Source organism: Amblyomma mixtum, chromosome 8, assembly GCF_055824585.1.
Source record: "Amblyomma mixtum isolate Tamu chromosome 8, ASM5582458v1, whole genome shotgun sequence".
Classification (NCBI taxonomy): Eukaryota; Metazoa; Arthropoda; class Arachnida; order Ixodida; family Ixodidae; genus Amblyomma; species Amblyomma mixtum.
The window spans coordinates 82,454,633-82,473,629 of NC_143019.1; the positions used below are offsets into that span (position 1 = coordinate 82,454,633).

Here is an 18,997-nt window from a genome sequence, read left to right on the forward strand (position 1 = left end):
TGTGTGCTCCTGACAGCAGCACAGTTCAAGCATCTGCCGATCTGTGTTGCAACAGGCCAGAGAGGAGGTGTTGCGGCATCTCCCTCGCCCGATAGAAAGGTCCATAGTCGAGGAGACTTTCTGATGACGGCTCAACCAATAAACTGCTCATGAATTAAGTATTGGTTGAGGAAGTTATTTCTTTCCGATGAATTCACTAAACTGTTGGTAAAGTACGTTTCTCACATGGGGTAGAAGTAGGTTGCCCATCCTTTCGCGAACATAGGATCCCGGAAGAGCCACAGGAAGACTAGAAAGGTGAATAGGAGCAGGACAGCGACTTCGTGGAACCTGCACGAGCAAAGGGGAACAGTTGCTGTGATCGCTTCGAAGTGAAAAGAAGTTCAATGAGAGGCATGTCAGATGTTCTGGAGCTTCAGCTACTAGCATGCGAGGGGGGATACACAGAGACATTACAACTATACAGGGGGACTAGATTCAAGTACCCACCACCACACAAAGCCCTCACGAGGGAGGAAGCAGTCGGCTGGCGTAGGCTACAAACAAACTCCTTCCCCAACTTGTACATCTATAACAAGATGTCACCAACACAATACAGAGCAAACTGCCCCTGGTGCGGCGACACACCCACACTATAACACATCACATGGGAGTGCGAACGAAATAAAGCATTCCACCAACACGAATTCCCGAGTGCGGAGCAATGGGAGAGCCGGCTCACCAGCAGCGAGCTCGCGGCCCAAAGGGCCTTTGTGCGGCACGCTACTGATGCAGCGCGACTCAGTGGAGCCCTGGACTAGGGGCCCAACCTTGCTGAAGAGAAGCCTCAAGTCGCCGGCGCCACGAAAGACGACGGAGGCTTCGAATCCGCGAATCTCTTAAAAGATCTCAATAAAAGTTTTCTACTACTACTACTACTCAATGAGCGGAGAAGCGTCTTATATCTAAAGTGCGTCCCAACGATCGAAGAAAATGTCTTTCGAATCAGAAGCCCAAAATACGCCCTTCCCCCGAATTCATGACCCAAATATGCCTTTAAGAAGCGTTGCGTAGAAAAAAAAAAGTGAAGGATGCAGAATTTTTAGACTATCCAATAGAATATAATCCAAATAGATTAACTTCAAGATTAACATAACGTCGATTAAAATTATTCGAAACTGAAATAATCTCTCAGGTTTTCGAGCATCTTTGGAAAAACTAACATGTTTCGTTTTACACGATGAGTCTTTCGGGAAGACCGCCCAGCCTGACGCCGCCCGGCACACTCCCGGGAAGGGTTTGCACGGCAAGGAGGGATCACTCTTGTGGTGGCGCTAATGATGCTCATACATGGTTTTGAAGATTTAGTGACATGGAACGGTTTAAGTAGGTTTAGCAAACCCTGCTGCTATTTCTGATCTCGTAAACCTATAGCTCGCGGCTCACGCTTGTCTCATCTATCGCAATGTGGGAGTAGCTTAATTGACTTCAAGAGGCTCTGAAAAGTTCCAGTTATATTTAATCAGAACCCGGCCGAGAGCACTGGTCATACTGATCCTGACGACTGCCGATCGCACGTGTCGCTATCAAGGCCGTCGAGCCTTCTTCCTTTAAAGTAACAAGTTGCTTCAATAAAAATTACGCTGTTCATTGTGTTCACAGGTCTGCTTTCTTCAGTGCCGAGACTACTACGTGGAAAGAGACACCTTTAGCATACTGTCTGCCGTAATACCATTACTGTTACCGGAGTACCTGGAGCCTGTCTGCCATCAGTGCGCATGCACAGATCACCTTGAGGGCGCCAGATGGCGCCAGCTACTCGGCAGTTGCGCACGCGCCTGTCGCATCGGGACCAATCAGCGCGTGCTCACTGGCTGTGGGCGGGCTCCCGGAACTCCGGTGATGGTAACACGGTACCCGGTATGCTAAATGCATCTAAAATTGAACCCCTCCGGATCCATGCGATAGGAAGTTGGAAAAAACGCGTTTTGCAAGAATCGAGGGGATATAAAACTTTAGACATAAAAAGAAAACTGTACTAGGTGTATTCGAATTGAAATGAGATGATACAGCGATGCTTTAATGTACTGTCGAAGAGCACATTGCGTGCCCACGTGATGAATAAACGCACTTACTTAATTGGCCCGAGAGCGGTGTAATTTCTGCGAATCGCTGCCATGGCGTAGGAACTGCTTTCTTTCCCAAGGTTGGGACTGGAAAAGAAGGGGCAGTTAATTGTGAGCAAAAGTGGAACGAAAGATTTCTTTTTAGATATACCGTAACTTCCGGACACCGTAACGCAAAACAAGACAACAAATTTATGTGTTGGTCGCACGAGAATTAGTAATATTATACGACAAAAATTTCTTTCCTTATCTTTTTGGACGCAATGCTGAGAAAAATGCATTGAAGTAAAAAATAATATTAACTGCATTTTAGGGCGCTGAGTAATAAAGCTTCTGCCCAGAAGAGCGTTTGTAAAGCGTTGCACAAGCCGCTAGAATAACCGGAGCGCTTGTTATTGTGGTGCATATGGTTCCTGTTTTTTCGGACGTAAGTTCCAGAAAGTTGGAAAGCTAGCTTTCGGAGCAGCGCAGATATTTCAAAATGTTCCAAGTCGATACCTCCTTAGCAACGAATCGTGTCTCCGACAGGGTGCACGTGCTCCACAGCGTCAGTACTGATGACTTCGTTTAGAAAACACTGAAAAGGTTATAGTTTTGGAGCGGGGCTTGGAAGGGCGGAAAGCGTACCTCTTGCATCGGAAGAAGAATGGCACCACGGTGACGAATATGAGGCCCGTTCCGAGAAGCGCGATCGGCAGACAGAAGAAGAGCCACAGGGCGTAGTCAACGGGGGCTCTCCCGCCGTACAGCCTGGGCAAGAAAGTTTCAGCTCCAACGCAGCTTATTATATAGTGGTACAAAAAGTTAAACCATGCCATATGCCCTTAGGTGCGGGCTTGCGTCAGATCGAAAAATACAAACGCTTGTTCTAGACACCTAGTGGCGTTATTAAAGTAAACATATAAATGAAATTTTGACTGTGATTTTTTCACTATATGTCGACTGAGTATTTTAATATAACAAATAATTGTAAAAAACTCCAATAAAGAGGAGAAGCGATGATTCAAAAGTTGTCATTTCTTTTTTAGGTTCGTTTCTTTCTAGGTTCAGTATTAAAAAAAACGGAGCAACTAGGTCAGCCATCCACCCTTTGAACGTTTGTGGAAATCTGTGTGTAATCAAGTGGAGAGAAAAGGTGCATATAATAAAATCATATAATGAACAATGTAGGCAATGGTTCTATTCTTGGCATTTTGCCATAATTTGGCTTCATTTTCAATCTCTGATAATGGTGTTTAGAAATATATATGCAAGATTAGTGCTAGACCAAAAATTACCACAATGAATGATAAATGTAATGGCAGAAAGCAATCATATTACCATATCAAAATAATTTATCACAATGATATCGGGGGTAAGCGGACGACTTGTGACCATAATACGCACCTAATGCGCGGATACATAGCCTAAAGAAATTACTTCGAAGATGGACACATCAAATGGGAGTCGCCTGCATTCCTTGAGGCACGAAGGTTAGCCTTACAGTAAGAAATAGGAGACGACAATATATAGAGGGTGGCGGGGGGGGGGGGGGGGGGGATGAAGCACGACACATGAGCTCTCTTGCAACTTAATATTCCTGTATGTACGCACGTTGCGCGCTTTCAGGGAATAAAACATTCCACTCGCAATATCAGCGAGACATCGCCCGTGTGGTGCTTCCTTTAGCCTTTGCAGAGCTGTATTATTCGTAACTGCAGCTTCTAGCTAAACCATATGCAATATTTGTTATACGCGCTATAATACTAATCCCATACCAGAATGGCCGATGGGCGTCTATGAAGACACTTTATGGTAAGCAATGTCCGTCTATGGCTTTTTATGACCGTCTATACACACGCATTTCTAGCAACTGAAAAGTATATCCGCATGAAACTGCACCTATAGACAGCCGTGACAAAGGTTATAGCGATTTGGGCTAGTGAAGTATAGCCGGCTTTAAGATATTTTTGTATGGGACTATACTGAACCAGCCGACGCATCGTCCATGCAATAATTTCAGTACACAGAAATCACTTTTTGCGTCGAGTATGACGTTCTCCACTTACTCCTCAATGACGAATTTGAACACTACGTTGGATGCACCACTAGTGATGGTCGTAATAGTCCCGGTGTTGGCGCCGTACAGGACGCTGAGGTAGAGGATTGCGCGAATGCGGTGCTCAGTTGTCTTGTCCAGGACGGGATGCACTTGGATCACTTTGGTTGGAACTACGACTTCAGGCTCTGCCTTCTCCCTGGGCAAAGAAGACGTCACAAAATTGAACGTTGGCGCACACTTTTCCGAGTTCAAAATTTATGAATCTGAGCCAGAGAGAGAGATGTAGTGAAAGGCACACAGCCGCACACTTTTTCTGAGTTCCGAATTTATGAATCTGAGCTAGATAGAGAAAGAAAGATGGAAAGACTCACAAAGAGGTCATTCACTAGCCTGACAGAACACTCATACTGGACTGACTGAATTATTTCATATTGGAGCTTCGTCTTTTCTTCCACGTGGTATGGCTGCTGCAGCCGAAGAAATGGTTGATTTGTTAAGCATAATAACCCTGTATAAATGTTTCAAATTGCATCCAAAACAGAAGTCTTGATTGGTTACTGCACTGATACATTTAAATTTTTTATTTGTCATTCCCTCAACGCCCTGAAGGAATTAGAGAAGAGAGTGAGCCGTTACACAATAGTTTATAAAAACGACACGCAGCAGATTATTTACAATCATAACTAACACAGGCATATTCGTATTCTGAGGCCCAATTATGCAAGATTAACGGGGTAAACAAGATAAAGACTGTACAGTATTATAAAAAGTATCCAGCACTCCTTAGAAATTTTAGTATAAAAAGAAAACTATCCGAAACACTATTACAAGGTTAAAATTAATTCAAAGCTTGCCACAACTGTAGTCATAATACAAACCAATACCAAATGAAGAAAGGGCAGTGTATTAATGGTATTAAGAACCACAAGAATAACACTTATACGGGAAAAATGGCTGTCATCGATGCATAGGTTTGCGACGGGAAAAAGAAGAATATTTTCTATTATACTCCAAAACATTTTCATGCATTTGCACTAATCCGAGGGAAGAAAATGGGGAGGCAGGCACCATGCTTTGTAGTTATGTCTCGCCCTTTTGTGCTAACCTTGCAAATCAGCGGGTTGTTATGGGCCCATCAGAAAATTGCGCTTAACTCTATCCTTACCGCGGCAAAACAGGCTATTTCAGTGTAGTGAGCATAAGTATATTTGTCGTGTATGAAGTCAAAAATTTTCTTTTAAAACGGCGTATCTGTGCAGACCATACACCTCTGTTTTCAACGACGCAAAGAAAAAACAGGTTGTGATTGGCAAAATTTGCAATGATGCCACTAAATTTCACAAATAAATTTCACAAAAAATCACTTAAGCTCCATCGTAACGGTATCACGTGACAGCGCAATGGGTTTCCATATATGCAGAAAGTCATTCTCTACTTTACATTTTCATAGATTTCTTTTAGCCCTCGTACCACTCCTGGAGCAGTGGTGCAGCGGTTAAGCGATGTGCACTGCCCAGCGATGGCTGTGCCGCCCAGGCTGCTCTTCCCGAGCTACCAATCATTAATTTAACTGCCACCTGCCATGGGTGGCAGTTTGATGTGATGGCGCCGCATGGTCACGTGACCTAGATGGATCACCTTCCTTCTAGGTTGCTCTCTGGGCAGCATCTGCCATAGCCATGCTAGTGATTTTTAAAATTGGTGTATCTTTATAAAATTGGTGTATCAAGTAGCCCTCTGTGCCCGACATGTGGTGTGCGCAAAGATATTCAACACTTGATCTGCCACTGCCAAATCTTTAATACTCATTGCCAGGCACTGTTAGGTGCTTTAGGACTTCGTCAGGACGATCCCGTGCACCTGGAGCATGTCCCTGGACTGATGCGACTTCGGCTGAGCGAGGGACAAAAGCTTTCTTAGTTTTTCTAAGGGACACGGGTTTAGTGGACATACTTTGATACTCATTGTGTGTGTGAGAGTGCGTGAGTGCTGAGTATGTTTGACGTCACCTTTTTTTCTTCTTTCACCCTTTTCTTTCATCCTCATCTGGAGTAGCATGCCAGGCGTATAACCAGGCAGACCTCTCCATTATCCATTAAAGTCTCTTTCCTCCTCCTCACTCACAACTCCGACGCCAGATTTTCTAGGTAACGGGGTGTTTGAAGCTCTAGCGTTGAAGTACTAAGAATATTCGTTCAGGAAACTGGAGAAAATAAATAGTATATAGGTTTTGTGCTTGACTATGTCAGAATCGAGTATTCGAAGTTACAGTACTTTATACGTTACACTTTCTGTGAGTAAAAAAACAACAATCAGTTGCTCGCATGAAGCGCTTTGGAATACTCTAACATTGCCGTGTAAAGTTGATCCCGGACCGTTTTGAAGAAAACTCGATCCTCTACACTGCTGGTGGCACGAGAGAGAGAGAGACAGGAATTTTAATGAGGGAAAGGTGGAGACGAAATCGTTCAGAACATGCCAGGTGCTTCAGGGAGGCTTGGAAAGAGGCAAATCTCCTCGGCAACGGCGAAAATGAAAGTTACAGATGGACACCTGTTGATAGCCCGGCCTAAGAAGAGCTGTTCTCTCGGTCCGAAATAAAAGAGGCGAATGGACGTGATTCTTTTTGCACACAATGCTGTCGCTTGCATCTCCAAGGTCAAATTTAGAGGTGGCGATGTCGCGAGAACACTACATTTGCTAAAGAGTGTCGCTGCGAAACGAGGGAACCACGTTGGACGCCATGCTCGCTGTGTTTGCCCCGTTTTGGCAGGTTTCGCAGTGTTTAAAGCATGTTAAACATTCTCGGAAAAAGTTTTGACAATTAGAAAACTGTAAGATACTCTTATGGATACAATGAAGTTAATGGTTCATTCTTCTGATATGTTTCAGAATCTTTCTTTTAAATGTTTCCATCGATCGCATTCGAACAGTTACAGAACAAATAGGGAACGCTTTTGACGATAGCAAAAACGTTGATAACAAAAAAAAAATATAAAGCTGCCGTCGGGTGATCTGCGAATGTACTGAATGTTGCAGTCAAATTTTGCATTATATGAAAAAATGGCGTTCATAAGCGGTTTCCTGCTGAAAAATGATTTATCCGGAATTGTTGGGTATGAATACTCCTTCAGCGTACGTTAAAGGACGCCAGGTAGTCGGAATTATCCGGAACCGTCCTCTGGGACGTCCCTCGTAGCGTGAGTCGCTTTGGGACGTTAAATGCGTTAGACTAAAAAAAAATCCAAACCAAACCATATTAAGATGAAAAAACTCGATAATACGAATTCAGAACTGAACTGCAGTTCTGCAACCTACTATATAGCGTTACCTTTCCAGAAGCGACTGGAATCGCGGGTAATGGGCGATTTCCCGTCATTATTAAAATGAAGAATTCCATTTGGCGCTCTAAGGAAAGAGTTAAAGCGCACGTAGTAGATAGCTCATGTGAAAGAGCTTTGTCAAACAAATTTGCAGTCGATTTTGCAGCCAAATGAAGCATCCCGCCACACGCGTCGTATTTTGCCCTCTGAGGAAGTGACAGCTGCGGTGACGTCACTCTGTCGAGAGAGGAATAAATAAATTAAAAAAAAAAGGAGAGGCTCCGTTGGAAAGTTTAAAAACCGGTTTCGCACTGGGGCGAAAACTCGTTCACCGTCACGCCACGGCCTGCAGCCATTCAGGCAGAAACTGAGCAGAGCGCGCTGGGATACTTCAGCATTATAGACCAGATTTTTTTACCCTCGCACGCAGGCTGCGGACGCGCGCCTACTCTCGACGCCAGTCGCCATCTGTCGGCGCGCGCGGCCCGAGGGACTGCGGGTCGCGCCGGCGCCGCGCATAGAACGCATGTTTACGTGTTCGCTTCTGCCGTTTTGTGCTCCATCAGCTAACGTATGAGGGTGTGTGCTGTGCGTCACTACTCACATTTGCCCTCTTCCAGACAGTGCTGCGGTTATCTTGTGCGCAGTTACTCGTTAACGTCACATCCGAGGGTAGTCGACCAGGTAGTGTACGGACTGGAAACCGGCACTTCGAAGCAGATTTCTGCGCTGTCGTGTCGTTTGTTGTCGCCTTTTACGTGCGATATCATCTATGATAATATTATGCATTAGAATGTAGATCTATTGACTTGACTCAGTGGAGTAGTAACTGGATAGGCGAGCTGCAGACTGAAGGTTGTCCCGACGGAGCGCGTGTTTTCGATCACCAGTACGTGTTCAGCATCCTTGCGCTGAGCTTGCTCTTGTTCCCATTCAGAACATTTCATGCACAGGTTTGTAAGCACGACCGCTACCGATTTCAGCTGCTTTTTCCGCACGCATGTCAGAGGTATCTGGGGGGTAAAGGTTTATCTATAGTATCTTTCTGCTGTTGGTATCTACCTTAGCTTGGTTTGGTTTATTAAGGTTTTACGTTCCAAAGCGACTCAGGCTATGAGGGACGCCGTAGTGAAGGGCTCCGGAAATTTCGACCACCTGGGGTTCTTTAACGTGCACTGACATCGCACAGTACACGGGCCTCTAGAATTTCGCCTCCTTCGAAATTCGGCCGCCGCGGTCGGGATCGAACCTGCGTCTTTTGGGCCAGAGCAGAGAGCCGTAACCACTGAGCCACCGCAGCGGTGCGGTATCTGCATTATTCATTGGAAAATATGCGCGATTTCATTACATTTTCCACACTTAGCCAAACGCCTACGCAACGCTCTCACACGCGGCGAGAGCTCCTGAATAACATAACGCGACTTCGGACCTCAGAATTAGTGAAAGCTGGATTAGCTGCTCATATCTATTCAAGCTTTTATAAATTAAGCGAAAGTACGTTTTTATGCACCAGGTTGCATAAACCATGACAAAATTTGTTTTCTGTTGGCGCTGCGACTCAGTTGAGCTCACAGCGGTAATTTGTTGATAAACTGGCGCGGCGACAAGAAAGCCGTTTGTGGAAGGGGGGGGGGGGGGCTTTATGGCCGGCAGGAAGGAATAAGAGTGCATGGGAATTGGAACTGCATACTAGCCGCACACCTAATTCTTGATATTGAATAAAAAGTTTCTTTGCGGTGGAGCACCAAGACGGAATTCGATATAAGCACGAGCGCGTTCTAAGCGCCGGCACAATTAACCTGAATGTCAAACTAAATGTCATTAAAACGCGTCAATGTTATCGCTTTGATAACGTAAATACTTCCTGCAACACAGCCACGCAGCGGAAGTATGCTCGACAATGTTTTTTTAGCGCCCGAAGCGCGGCTATATGCAGGCGCGGCCGCGGAACTGCCGCAGCCCCGCAGTCCCCAAAGAAACGCCCGCACCGCGGCGCGCCAGTCGGTGCAAAATGGCCGCGCCCAGGAGAGGCTCAAAAATCTGGTCTATAGACCAGATTTTTTTACCCTCGCACGCAGGCTGCGGACGCGCGCCTACTCTCGACGCCAGTCGCCATCTGTCGGCGCGCGCGGCCGAGGGACTGCGGGTCGCGCCGGCGCCGCGCCTAGAACGCATGTTTACGTGTTCGCTTCTGCCGTTTTGTGCTCCATCAGCTAACGTATGAGGGTGTGTGCTGTGCGTCACTACTCACATTTGCCCTCTTCCAGACAGTGCTGCGGTTATATTGTGCGCAGTTACTCGTTAACGTGACATCCGAGGGTAGTCGACCAGGTAGTATACGGACTGGAAACCGGCACTTCGAAGCAGATTTCTGCGCTGTCGTGTCGTTTGTTGTCGCCTTTTACGTGCGATATCATCTATGATAATATTATGCATCAGAATGTAGATCTATTGACTTGACTCAGTGGAGTAGTAACTGGATAGGCGAGCTGCAGACTGAAGGTTGTCCCGACGGAGCGCGTGTTTTCGATCACCAGTACGTGTTCAGCATCCTTGCGCTGAGCTTGCTCTTGTTCCCATTAAGAACATTTCATGCACAGGATTGTAAGCACGACCGCTACCGATTTCAGCTGCTTTTTCCGCACGCATGTCAGAGGTATCTGGGGGGTAAAGGTTTATCTATAGTATCTTTCTGCTGTTGGTATCTACATTAGCTTGGTTTGGTTTATTAAGGTTTTACGTCCCAAAGCGACTCAGGCTATGAGGGACGCCGTAGTGAAGGGCTCCGGAAATTTCGACCACCTGGGGTTCTTTAACGTGCACTGACATCGCACAGTACACGGGCCTCTAGAATTTCGCCTCCTTCGAAATTCGGCCGCCGCGGCCGGGATCGAACCCGCGTCTTTTGGGCCAGAGCAGAGAGCCGTAACCACTGAGCCACCGCAGCGGTGCGGTATCTACATTATTCATAGGAAAATATGCGCGATTTCATTACATTTTCCCCACTTAGCCAAACGCCTACGCAGCGCTCTCACACGCGGCGAGAGCTCCTGAATAAAATAACGCGACTTCGGACCTCAGAATTAGTGAAAGCTGGATTAGCTGCTCATATCTATTCAAGCTTTTATAAATTAAGCGGAAGTACGTTTTTATGCACCAGGTTGCATAAACCATGACAAAATTTGTTTTCTGTTGGCGCTGCGACTCAGTTGACCTCACAGCGGTAATTTGTTGATAAACTGGCGCGGCGAAAAGAAAGCTGTTTGTGGAAGGGGGGGGGGGGCTTTATGGCCGGCAGGAAGGAATAAGAGTACATGGGAATTGGAACTGCATCCTAGCCGCACACCTAATTCTTGATATTGAATAAAAAGTTTCTTTGCGGTGGAGCACCAAGACGGAATTCGATTAAGCACGAGCGCGTTCTAAGCGCCGGCACAATCAACCTGAATGTCAAACTAACGCGTCAATGTTATCGCTTTGATAACGTAAATACTTCCTGCAACACAACCACGCAGCGGAAGTATGCTCGACAATGTTTTTTTAGCGCCCGAAGCGCGGCTATATGCAGGCGCGGCCGCGGAACTGCCGCAGCCCCGCAGTCCCCAAAGAAACGCCCGCACCGCGGCGCGCCAGTCGGTGCAAAATGGCCGCGCCCAGGAGAGGCTCAAAAATCTGGTCTATAGGGACGCTCTCACCGCTAAGCCGACACGGTCGGACGCTAATGAGCTGGCAGCGGAGAAAACGCTGTGCTGGCAAGCTGCAGTGCGGTAGCTGCGTGCACGCGCACATCTGTAACTGGCTGGACGACGTCATTGGCCTACCAACGTATATTTACTTCGGCATCAAGAGTGGCTTTAATGTTCAATGTGGACAACTTAGTCCTATGTTCACTCGTATTAAGAATGCATTCTTTGGCTCTTTGCGGTAGCGATGCTGTTTCTTCGGTGGCAGAATATGAATTCATCATTGAGAAAATTTGATGAAAGAATTAAATATGTTGTGTCCCGCCAATCGATTCAAACCCTTGACATCGCGAACGAAAAGGACTCCGCGATCGCCGGTTGTAGGTGAGTGATCCGGGTAATAAGAAAGAAAACTGCCTTACCGACACCGCAGTTTGCTTGCTGACGGTGGCAATGCCTGCATATTTGTGTATTTACAGCTTACGAAGCCTGTTTTTCAATTAAGAATAGTCTCTAGGTTATTAGAGCGCGGTCGACCTCAGTTTCTTCACCAGTGCTCCTCTAAAGACGACTTTCGCCTTCATAAAATTGAGGTTTTCGCCAGGTCGCGTAAACAACGTGAAAGATACCGGCACGCCACCTGCGTACACTCCGCACAGAGAATTAACAGCAAAAAAAAACAGGCAATAACGGAGTCAACCGGGTGAGATGTGCACCGAGGATTAAAAGCAAAAAGAAAGCAATATCGGAGTTAACAGGGAGAGATGGTTCTTCATAAATTATTCTTACTACGTATTTTCTGTTCTTACGCTCTTACGGAGGAACGTAAGAATCCACGTTCTGCAGCAGTGGGTGAGGCTGTATACCAGCGTGTTTCGTAACAGTGAGCAGAGCAGTTACATGACCAGTCGTAGCTGTAGTATGAGGGCTCGTGTTAGTGGAACGCTAGGTGTGTGCAGCCGACAGCAGCTGGGTCCGATCCAAGAGAGCGGGGTGCAAAAAATAAAACCAGTTAATAGACCTTGGCACCACACCTTGAAGTTAGTGGGAAAAGCCCACTCCTCGGTAGAGATCTTGCAACGCGATGATGCGGCAACGTTCCGTATTATGCGAAGAGCCGTCCGTTACATAACCGTATAATTTGCTGTGCGTAGACTTTTCTCCATTGAAATGGCGGCTCTCGTAAGCCAGGATACCAGGCGTCATTTTAGCTGACGAAATGCGGATTTCTGACTGTAGATCAAGGTGCCCGTTGTGTCGTAAGACGGTGCGGGCAGGGCACTTTTTTTCTTATTTATTTTTAAGCCCATACTAATATCTGTAGATCAAGGTAGCGAGCAGCATCGCTGGCGTTAGATGCGCTTCTGGTTGTTGATATTTATTTGCTGATTGGAACAGATGACCAGCATTCGTGAACAGATGTCCAACATTGATTACTGGAAAACTGTAAGGCACTGATATGGTAATATTGAAGACAGTGGTCTAGTCTTTTGATATGTAGCATAATATTTTTTCTTTTGTTTTGTTTCCAACGCTCGAAGCGAGCATTTAAGACACCATAAAAAAACAGTGGGGAACGCTTTTAATGATAGCGAAACGTCCACAACAAAAAAACGTAAGCCTATCGACGGGAGATCAGCTCATATATTGATTGGTATAGCGAAATATTACAATATATGAAAAAATTGTGTTCATAAACTCTTTCCCGTGCTTTTGTCCAGGATTGTTGGGTACGTTACTGGAAGTTGTACTTTCTTACCAACGTTCAGCAACTCCTTTGGCCTCAAAGAAGCTTTAGAGCAACATTGCAGCTGGCGTTATTTTGACGGTTGGTGTAGCTTCGTTATCTAAGTTATATTTCTATTCCGCGGTTAGTAGTTTCTTCTTTTCTCTTTGAAAAGCATATTTAATTTGTTTTGCAGTGCAACTCGAATTGATGAGCACTAATGCGGCTTGCGGGATTCTGCCTGCCGTCTTCTTCCACTCCTACCAAATACACATTATATACGTTTCTCTGAACTGCTTGAATATATGCAAAAAAAAAGACGGAAGCATTTTACTGAACTTTACTGAAGTAAGCACCGGTGGTCATTGTTTATACATGAAGACGGGAGACAACAGGCAAGCGCTCTTTCAGCCTGCTAGTGATGTGTCTGAACGTTCAGAAAATAGGGAAAGAAGTACTGAAGGGACGAAGGAAGGAATGAAAAAATGAAAAAAAATTACAGAACGTACTCATCGTGATGTGCGATGGCCTTGACGTTTCCGTTGGCGGCGGCAGCAGCGGCGGCAATCTTCGCAGCGCGTTCTCTCAACGCTAGACAAGCAAAGGGGACCGAAAAAAAAAGGTTATATTTCGATAGCACCACCACTAAAGTATCACGTTGCATTTCATGTGCTAAGTTTTGTGGCTTATGTCATATTGTCACATGCAGTTCATAACACAATCCTACCTCAGTGACATTTGCACGCCAACGGCTGCGCAGAAATCATTATCATTTCAAGAAGAATATGCAATTTGCAGAGGCTTTCAGAGGTGCAATTTTTTTGACATAGTGTAAAAGGTTTGAGGAAATACCACTTAGCAGGAAACAAAATGGAAGCTTCCCGGATTAACTGAAAAAAAAATGATGTGTTTTTTGGGGCAAACCGCAAAAATGATGTGTAGCCTCGGCTGTGGTGCTTAATATGACAGAATGCAGCAGGGTCTTCCAGTGGCAGCACGAATGGAAGAAATCTTCTGGGCAGTAAAAGGCATTACAGTACATTCTCATTTTGTACTGATGAGGTATTCAGGGTACAGAATAGGATTTCAGTGTACCTGGCATCTCTAAGCAACGTTTTAGATTAAATGTAAAACTTGGACCAGCGGGTAATCTGTCGCGATTGCTTTCGGCAGTTTAGGAGCTTACATCTGTGTTCACTCGCAGTATAGTTAGAAGGAATGAATGGAGACTTAGGGGAGTAACGAGACGTTTCCCGCAGATGTAACCAGATATTGCCCGCAGAGATCTGCAATGCTTATTAATGAGAACTAGTCTGAGGGCACCGATTAACAATTTTTCGCACCGTGTTTACGCTGCCGGCTGCGTCGTTGATCAAGTCGACCTGCAACGAGTACAGTTGGTATTCAAAATGTTTAAGAAAGCACCATACAGTTTTAATTACGCAATAAACAATCTTCCACTGCTACAGGTGAGCGAATACAAATATCTTGGAGTCACCATTACAAATCGCCTTTCATGGTCCAGCCACATTAATAGCATTTGCTCGTCTGCTTCAAGGAACCTCGGCCTTCTAAGACACAAATTAAAACACGCTCCCTCTGAACTTAAACAACTTGCCTTCAACACACTAATTCGTCCGAAACTTGAGTATGCTTCCGTCGTATGGGATCCGCACTTAAAAAAGGATATAAAGAAACTTGAAATGATCCAAAGAAAAGCCGTCCGTTTCATTTTTAACGCTTACCATAGCTCTATCTCGCCATCCGTTCTGATGTCTACGAAGAACATATCCACTCTAGAAAGAAGGAGAGCACTCGCAAGGCTTAAATTTTTGTACTCATTTTACTCTAGTCAATTTAATATTAATCCTGCTCCCTATATATCCCCCGTTCTACACGGCAGACACGCAATAGCCACAACCATAACCTTACCCCGTACTTTGCACGCACAAATACGTTCAAAAACTCATTTTTTCCCCGAACAATCACAACATGGAACTCACTGCCAGCAAATGTCTTTTCGGCTCAGGATGCCGCTGCTTTTGAAAAGAGTGTCTTATTGTATGTGTAAACTTAACAATATCATTGCCCTCTGTTTGGTTTTCTTCTTTTATTGTTGCCGGAACGCTGGATTTGCGTAGTGTTTGATATTATTTTTTGCTTTTTGAATGTTGCCCCCCTGCTTGGTCTCTATGACTGCAGTATGTGTAAATAAATAAAAATAAATAAAACCCCTTACCCTCTTTCCCTGTGTTCTCTTATGAGAAAGAGTTTGGATACCTTACAGCACCTTAGTAATGATGTCTTGCCGGAATAATTATCATAAATACAGAAAGAAGCAGAGAGAGTGCCTCAATTTCGCTGTTATCCACCAGAGCTCTATCCTCCACTTTACCTTGAAAAGCACTTGAGCGAGTGTCACCTCACCTACCAACGCCCTGATCAAAGCAGACTCCCATGGTTGTCCTGTTCACGCAACTATGTTCAGAGGCGTTGATCGGGCGGTCGAAACTTGCAACAATATTAGGTCACGGTGGCTCAAAAGAGGAGCTACAGGAAAAGAGGACAGGTCAATTTTTGCGCTTTGTTTAAAAGCGCTATGCGCCATATAATATAGGACCATTACACTTGGCTGAGATCTTGGTGGCGGCAATGTGTCCCTGCTAAAGATAATAGTAACTCACCAAGATTAATTTAGATTGAAGCGTCCCCTTGAGGCATCAAAAATACGGTGACACAAAACAGGCCCCGGTATTTCGTAGTAAGAACGTGGTAACTGCACTTAATGATCAAGGCATCAGTACTGCCTTTGAAGTTTTGAGTGTCATTAGGGTATAGCAGCACGAAGGGGGCTAATTAATGTACCGGCAATTCCTTCGACGTCAATGTTGCCCCGGGATAGGCTCCTGCGTCTTTCCCGCAGCAGCTCGTTCGCGAGCGAGTTGACGACGGGCATCATCATGGCGGTGATGGCCACATTGTTGATCCAGATGGACAGGAACATGGAGATGAACATCAAGCCGAACACAACCCTGCGCCATTTCAAGGGAAGAGAAAATAATTTTGAGAGTCATTTCTTCCGCTTGGATATGAAGTGCAACATTTTTTTCGCTTCTTGGTTTCGAACTTTTTGTCTGGTGCCCTAAAGAACGTGTACCATCAGAGCGCCTAGTTTATGTTGGCGACGCTTAGAAACTCATTACTGTCTGGTCGTTCACACACTAATAACATTTCCAAAGTTAATGAGATTTTTCTGTCATGCTGTACCGATTTCAACGGCCGAATGATGGCTGTGACGTCAAAGTGCGGTTACGTGTCACGTGAGGGATGGAAAAATTGCAATATAATCGCTGCTTCATCGTTTTAATTCAATGCAGTGCTGACGTCAGCCTTCTTCAAGAGCCGCACTGACAACGAATGCAGAAACAACGGTTATATTTCAGTTTTTTTCATGCCTGAAAAGACCTTTAACTTTACTCTGACTTCACATTTATTGTCTGAAACCACACTGACCGCATCGAAACAGCAGCAGAAAAAAATTAGATTAGAAGTTATTCCGCGGTCATAGGAGAATGCCACGTAGTTATGTATAATAAGGCCTTACGCATCATTACAAATAAAAAAACTACCACCCAAAAGTTAGGTGTCCACACTCCTTTAATGGTTCTTCATGTTTTAATTTTGGATTTTAACATAGCTTTTGAAAGTAAATAATTATTGCTGTGAAGCTTAATACGGCTCTTAATATCACGGGAATATTTTTCTCTTAAGCGACTGCTCCCTTCATTGCGACTGCCGTTTCCTACCGACCATAGGTTTTCCGCAAGACCGCGACGCAAAGAAAAAAAACATCCATTTCATCTGTTGCAAATAGAATCAGATACATAGCGTGACCCTGATACAAGTCAGTTGAGCTATCTGATAGGGCTACAGAAGTGTTTAAACTGCGGACGTCCCTAGTACTGTTGCAATGAAGAGAGGGTGAAAACGCTGTTTATAGTCGTTCTAAATAATGTGTTTTTAATCGTGGGAGGATGAGCAAATGTGGTGCGCTTTCTGAACAAAACTGCCAACAGCGTCGTCAATTCCTCACATTCGTAATGCACTAAGACTAGGCAAACACGGTATAAAAAAGGGCCGCACTGACATCTTGATGCTGGTTCCTAGAAGACACAACGTCTTGAGGGCAATCCTTTGGTGCAGGTGCGAGTGTTCAATGGCGATAGCCATGATCAGTGTGCCCACAAACATAATGTTTGTGTCCTGAAATGAGAATAAGAAGAATAAGATTCGCAAGATGTTATACTAACGAAAATTAGTTCGGCTCAGGTGCGAGGTTCTAAGTCGAAGGCCTTGATTCTTGCCTGAACACCAGAAACAGTCAAGAACAGAAGTTGTTTCTGCATGTGCAATGGCTTCGCGTTCTATCTACTCCCAAGCTCTGGACTGCTAGATGTGCTAGGGAGCCCCGCTTAAGAGCTTAGGGGCAAACCACTTGTTCTGTGTACTTTTGAAGGGGGCTGTGCAGAAGGGACGGCATTAGCGCTCGTGTTTCCTCTTCTGTATGTTCGGTATTTCTTGCGCTAATGTCTGTAAGAAACGCAAAGCGAACTAGCCCAACTTTATGCTCTGACGTGCTGAATTTTTGGTAGTTTTTTGGGCACTGTATAGCGCACTTGTCAATAGAGTTGAGAACATACGTTCATGTAGAGTTGGCATGTTCTCTCCGTAGTGAGCACCCCGAGTATCGGATAGAGAACAATGGGAATGAGACATGTGGCTCCCAGTGGTATCGGTTCCACGATCCAGTACAGGCCGATGATGCTGACGACGTAGGCACAACGAGCTTTCTGCAAAGAAAATGACAACAGAGACAAACGTCAATAGAGTGCACTGAATAAATGCGAGCAATATGAAGTTCACTTGAGTTGTGTTCAATTGTGTTTTATAGTAGATAAGAAAATGACCATTGCTATAACGCGCAATTATGAAAAACTAGTATGAATAAAATGAGGTAAGACTCTAGGTGAAGGAAATAAGCACTTTTTCGGTAAAAGTTGTGCACCTGAACCACTAGTATATCTTTACTTGGTCTGATATTTACGGCGACTAATTACCTAAAAACTGTTTATAAGTCCAGCTAGCAAAGCGTGTGTCAAGACATACAAGGGAGCCTAAAACCGTGAGCTCCACACGTTTTCTTTGTGAGAGACTTAAAGAAAAATTTTATTGCAAGAAAAAAAATAGAAGCTTGCTAACGATAAAGGGGCCTCCTTGTAGTCCCGCGTGCGCGCGCACACACACACACACACACACACACACACACACACACACACACACACACACACACACACACACACACACACACACACACACCCCACACACACACACACGCACACACACACGCACACACGCACACACGTACGCACGCACGCACGCACGCACACACGCACACACACACACACACACACGCGCGCGCACACGCACGCACACACATACACACGCACACGCGCACGCACACGCACACACACACACGCACGTACGCACGCACACACACACACACACACACACGCACGCACACACACACACACACACGCACATACACACACGTACGCACGTACGCACACACACACACGCACGCACACACACACACACCGCACGCACGCACACACGCACACACACCCACATGCACGCACGCACACACGCACACACACACGCACATACACACACGCGCTTACACACACGCACATACAGACACGTACGCACGTACGCACGTACACACGCACACGCACACACGCACGCACACACGCACACAAACACACACGCACGCGCGCGCGCGCACGCGCGCACACACATACACGCGCACACACACACACGCACACACACACGCGCACACACACGCGCGTGCGCACACGCACGCACGCACACACATACACACGCACACGCGCTCGCACGCACACGCACACACACACACACGCACGCATACACACATGCACACACAACTCAGCGTTAGCAAATACTTCGCAAAGACGTGCACACAATGCAGAGCGCAGTTTCTCAAGGGGGGATTAGGCTGTAGAAAGCTGGCTACTCGCCAATGGCCCTCACCTCGGCGCGGA

General features: G+C 45.7%; 1 protein-coding gene across 1 annotated transcript in view; it reads right to left on the reverse strand.

Annotated features, from left to right (window-relative positions):
- The window catches only part of LOC149333221 (Na(+)/dicarboxylate cotransporter 3-like), a 43,799-nt gene that overhangs the window by 17,443 nt on the left and 7,359 nt on the right, over positions 1 to 18,997 (reverse strand). The window contains exons 2-9 of the mRNA XM_089558592.1: positions 17,579 to 17,728; positions 17,026 to 17,141; positions 15,744 to 15,910; positions 13,388 to 13,469; positions 4,154 to 4,342; positions 2,733 to 2,855; positions 2,115 to 2,192; positions 226 to 330 (exon numbers count right to left, since the gene is read on the reverse strand). Coding sequence (XP_089414718.1) covers positions 226 to 330; positions 2,115 to 2,192; positions 2,733 to 2,855; positions 4,154 to 4,342; positions 13,388 to 13,469; positions 15,744 to 15,910; positions 17,026 to 17,141; positions 17,579 to 17,728 — 1,010 coding nt within the window. The remainder of the gene's footprint in view (positions 1 to 225; positions 331 to 2,114; positions 2,193 to 2,732; positions 2,856 to 4,153; positions 4,343 to 13,387; positions 13,470 to 15,743; positions 15,911 to 17,025; positions 17,142 to 17,578; positions 17,729 to 18,997) is intronic.